Source organism: Choloepus didactylus, chromosome 5 (assembly GCF_015220235.1).
Source record: "Choloepus didactylus isolate mChoDid1 chromosome 5, mChoDid1.pri, whole genome shotgun sequence".
NCBI classification, from domain to species: Eukaryota; Metazoa; Chordata; class Mammalia; order Pilosa; family Megalonychidae; genus Choloepus; species Choloepus didactylus.
The window spans coordinates 59,809,208-59,814,333 of NC_051311.1; the positions used below are offsets into that span (position 1 = coordinate 59,809,208).

Below are 5,126 nucleotides of genomic sequence, written 5' to 3' on the forward strand. Positions count from 1 at the left end.
CACATCACTCAGGAAGTCAAGAGAAGCGCTGAGAAAGGAAGCCAGAAGTGAGAAGTCCTAAATCCCAGTCTACTTCCCTCTCTGCCTTGTTGCTAAGGAAGGTTGGGGATTTTAAAGGCCAATTCTTCTGCTAGAAGTGCTGGCCATCAGCAATGGGTCACAGAGCATGGCAAGGCAGGTGGGAGGGCCAGAGAACCTGAGACCCAGCAAGTCCTCCTTTTGGCAAGACGGAGTCCATCCCCAGCTGGGGTCCCCTAATGAACTCGGACTGAATTTTGAGAATCGGAATGCTTCCCAGCCCCAGCCGACTTGAGAACTCTGCTTTTTGTCAGCTGCCTGGGAGCTGAAACAGAATTCTGATTATGAACATCAAGTCCTACCCCCACTCCCCACCATCAGTATCCCCCCTGCTCTCTTGCTAAGGGTCCATTCACATTCCACATAGGCTTCAAAAGCAAGACTGGCATGTCTCTGTTGACGGAGTTTGCAAAAACCTAAAGGGGGGATAAGATGAGGGGCACCTGTTTGTCCTATATAGGATTGAAAGCATGCCAGGAACTTTAGAGAAACAGCACAAAATGCATGTGTGAGTTGTTCAGAATACTGGAAAAGACAAATGGGGAGTCAAGGCCTTTTTGAAAAGCCCATTGCTTTTTTTTTTTTTTTCTTTAAGACAACCTTATCAGAGATTTCGTCATCATTTTGAGCCTGAATCTGTCCTCCTTTAAATTTCTATCCATTTGCTTTATTTTGGTGGAATTTTAACCCACCTTAATTTGCACACTACAATCCTTTAAGTACATCTAAGAGAGCATTTATATTTTTAATCATCCACTTCACACAGTTGACTCATTTGACTCATATTGAACTTTTGTGGTCGGCCAAAATCTCAGGCCAAGTCTGTGTCAGCTCTTGCATGCACCATAAGTTTCTTCAAATCTGATTGGAAATTTTCCATTTATTAATTGGATTTCTCCTTCCTGGTTTGTTCTCTGTTCCACCCTTTTAAAGCAACTTTTTTCTTCTTTTATAAGAAGAAAGCAGTACATAGTTATTATTAAAGATTTGGAAACTATGTTAGCATATAAAGTAGCAAATAATAATCACCAATCCCCAAATATATTCCATTAAATTATGGTCATTTTTGTCTCACTTCCAGGTTTTTAGGTATCTGTCTTTCTATCTATCATCTATTTATTTATTTGTTTGTTTCTCTACTTCTATCTATCTATTTATTTACCTACCTCTCTACCTATATACTAGTTGCTGTCCTAGGGAATGTACAGTTTAGTTCCTCATGTTTTGTGTCTTGATGTTGCATTATGAATATTTCCTGAACTTCTTATGTATTCTCCTGTATTTCTTTAGGAGGTTTCATTGTATCACCAATTGGATGCACCTTGGTTATCTTAACCAATCTTCTATTGTTAGATTTTTATGTACACTCTCAATTTCGGAAATTGGGTCTGAGCTGTGGGACCTGCCCTTCTGGCTGTAACCCGGAGCAAGTTTGGAAGAAATTCCCCAGTTAAGAACTAGGGTGTAAGAGCTCACTTAAATGAAAGGTTAGTTGCCAACTAAAACCTATCCAAACATATACCAAGTTTTTGAGCCATATTGTTCAGTTTAGAAGTTGGGTCACGTGGCCAAGAGGGTGGGTGACCCAGCAAAGGTTGGGTCCAAACAAGCAAAAGCTGGAGTGACACACACCCCCAAATTCAGTGCATGATTTGGCAGGGAAAGGGCTAGGAGAGAGCTGGAAATAATTCCAAAGCATCTGACAGGGGAAGAAAGTTATTTCATTTTAAATTTCTTTTCTTGATTTCTTTGATTAGCAATGAGGTGAAAAATATATTTCGTATATATATATATATATATATATATATATATATATATATATATATATATACTTGTTCTTTAAAAAGTATTTCTTCTTTTGTGAGTTTTTCTCTAAGTTTTTGCCCATTTTTCTACTGGAGGGTTCATCTTTATTCCCTTATTTATTTGTGACAGCTCTCTGCATAATGAATGCATCAATTCTTTGTCCTCTGTTTTGCAAAACTTTCCTTAGGTTTTTTAGCTTTTATTTTTGTGGAAATTTTCATATATGGAACTTAAAATTTATATCTGGTTACTTCTACATATTCTCTCCTTTTAAGTTTTTTTTTTTCCTCCTTAACCTTTATGCTAAGGAACTCTTTCCCCAACTTGACGTTAAAGAAATATTGACCTATATTTTCTTCTAGTTATATTAAGATTTAAACATTTATTTCAAACTCTTTAGTCTAGATACATAACATAAAGATCCAACTTTATTTTTCCACATAATTATTCAATTGCCCTAGGACCATTTATTAATTTATCTTTCCTTTCCCAAAGTGACTTATGATAGTAATTTTAAAAATGATATGCTGAGGGCCGCAGAACAATGGCGGTGGGTCGGATTAGGTCGGTAGCGGCGAGGCCGGCGAGCCGCGCTCCTGGAGCTGTCGATGGTGGGCGCAGCTCCGGCCACCCTCCGAGAGACAGCGGGCCTGTGCTGCCCGAGCCTCAGTGGCCCGCGAGGGCGTGCCTACAAATTGCCGGGTTCCACTTCTCTCCTGACCCAAGGGTTCGGCCGCTCGAGGTGGACGCTGCCCTTGGCTGCGCGGACGCCGGCGGAATGGGGCTCCTCCTGGTGGCCGCGGGGTCTGCGATGCTCCGGCGTCTGTCGCTTCGGGGAAATAAATTCTAAAGGAATTGGATGAATATTATGAGAAATTTAAGCGTGAGACTGATGGTACACAGAAGAGGAGAGTTTTACATTGCATTCAGAGAGCTCTGATTCGGAGCCAGGAACTGGGCGATGAAAAGATTCAGATTGTGAGTCAGATGGTAGAGCTAGTTGAGAACCGAACCAGACAAGTGGACAGTCATGTAGAACTTTTTGAGGCACATCAAGAGATCAGTGACACTACTGGCATCAGTGGCAAAATGAGCCAAGATAAGTCGAAGAATGAGACAATCACTCAAGCAGAAAAGCCCAATAATAAGAGATCTCGGCGACAACGCAACAATGAGAATCGAGAGAATGCATCTAATAATCATGATCACGATGACATCACCTCAGGAACACCGAAGGAGAAGAAAGCAAAAACATCAAAGAAAAAGAAACGCTCTAAGGCCAAAGCAGAGAGGGAAGCATCCCCTGCAGATCTTCCCATTGACCCGAATGAACCAACGTACTGTCTGTGCAATCAGGTCTCCTATGGAGAAATGATAGGCTGTGACAATGATGAGTGCCCCATTGAGTGGTTTCATTTCTCTTGCGTGGGACTTAATCATAAACCAAAGGGCAAGTGGTACTGTCCCAAATGTAGAGGAGAAAATGAAAAAACAATGGACAAAGCACTGGAGAAATCCAAAAAAGAGAGAGCTTATAACAGGTAGTTTGTGGACATTCATTTAATAGTGAGGAAAACAAAATAAACCAGTGTATTTATTACATTGTCACCTTTGTTGAGGTGTAAGGATTGTAAGATGTATATTTTTAAAGAATGTTAGAAAAGGAACCATTCCTTTTATAGGGATGGCAGTGATTTTTTTTTCTTTTGTTTTCATTGGTATCCATGTGTAACAAGAGTGGCCTGTGGATCAACATTTTAGAAACTACAAATACAGGTTTGAATTAAACAATCAAGTGAGTCTCAGACTGATTTTTTTTTTTTGGTGGCTGGAAGCAACCTAATGCATTGAAATGTGGAAAGAAAAAGATTTCATTTGATAAAAATAATGAAAAATATTTCATTTAATAAAAATAATGTTATCACTTCATGAACAAATTTTTAAAAAATTAGCCATGTTGCTAAAGATAAAACCCATAGCAAATTTGTTTCTTGCTACCATAATGTATATCCGTATAATGATTCAGTAACAAAGGTTTAAAGTTAGAAAATTATTTTTTAAAAGGATAAATGGTTAAATTTTACCGGCAAATATTTTATATACTGGCCCGTTCCCCAAATGGCCATTTTTAAATAATTTGAGTACATTTTATATTATGCCAAACAGAAGTGGTCTAGTCATTCATATCATGCTTTTACCATCACAGATCATAATATCGCAGTCTTTAATTTATATAAGCTGTATAATTTGTATAAAGCTGTATAAAGTTAACTTGCACTTGCTGTATTATAATTGGAAATGCAGCCAGGTGCCATTGTGAAACAAAGGTGCGTTTCCTCTTGTATGTATGAAAGCTGTACAGATGTGATGTTAAGAAATAAATGAAACTTGGTCAGTTTGTTCCTCTAAAAAAAAAAAAAAAAAAAAAATGATATGCTGAATATTTATACACAGCAGAGTCTATTTCTGTGCTCTTTTTCAAAATCTTTGGAATCCTGATTTTGTCACCCTATATATTAACTATGATTTGCATGATTCACAAATGTGATGAGAACGTTCTATATATGCATCTAAGTCTGACAAAAATTTTGAACAGGACAGGATAAGGACAGCACCCTGAAGCGTTCCAGTGGAACATTCTCCCGATCGATATCACTTCATTCCTTAACACTCTGGGGTACAGTTGTTCAGTCAGTCAGAAATCCACTCAACTGACCTATCATCTCCTTCACTACAAAGATATCCCTGTTCATATTCAGTGCCTTGTCTTTCTCGCATTAAAATACCAAACAGACCTGGAAATTTTGGTACGTAGGTCAAGATTGACTCAACAGCTAAGATATGTCCTTAATTTACATTTTGGTGTAGAGCATACAGGGTAAGGGTCTTTACATTATGGTGTAACAACGGAATGACTTGGTTCTCTAAGTAGTACATGAGCAGAAGTGGGTTATAACAAGGGTTTACTCAGCATCGGGGCAGGATAAACTAGAAACAGTTTAGTCCTGGAAATCAGTTGGGGTCTTAGTGTCAGGCCAGGCAAGCACAGGCCACTGGAGAACAAACAGTTCAAGGTCTGACAATACTCAAAGCCGCTGTCATGTAGAAGGGACCAAAGTCAGTTGGAGCTGGGTTCAGATCCTGACTCAGCCACAGAACAGCTGACAAATCTTATCACCTGTCTGAGCTTCTGTTTCTTTGTCTATAGTTAACAGTTTATATCCCTTGAAAGGCTTCTTGCG

General features: G+C 39.0%; 1 protein-coding gene across 1 annotated transcript; it reads left to right on the plus strand.

The window, feature by feature from the left end:
• The first annotated feature begins 2,422 nt into the window (after positions 1–2,422).
• Positions 2,423–4,123, plus strand: LOC119534098 (inhibitor of growth protein 1-like). The gene has a single exon (XM_037836140.1). It carries the CDS (start codon positions 2,872–2,874, stop codon positions 3,427–3,429), a length of 558 nt encoding a protein of 185 aa, XP_037692068.1. The 5' UTR covers positions 2,423–2,871; the 3' UTR covers positions 3,430–4,123.
• The last annotated feature ends 1,003 nt before the right edge of the window (positions 4,124–5,126 follow it).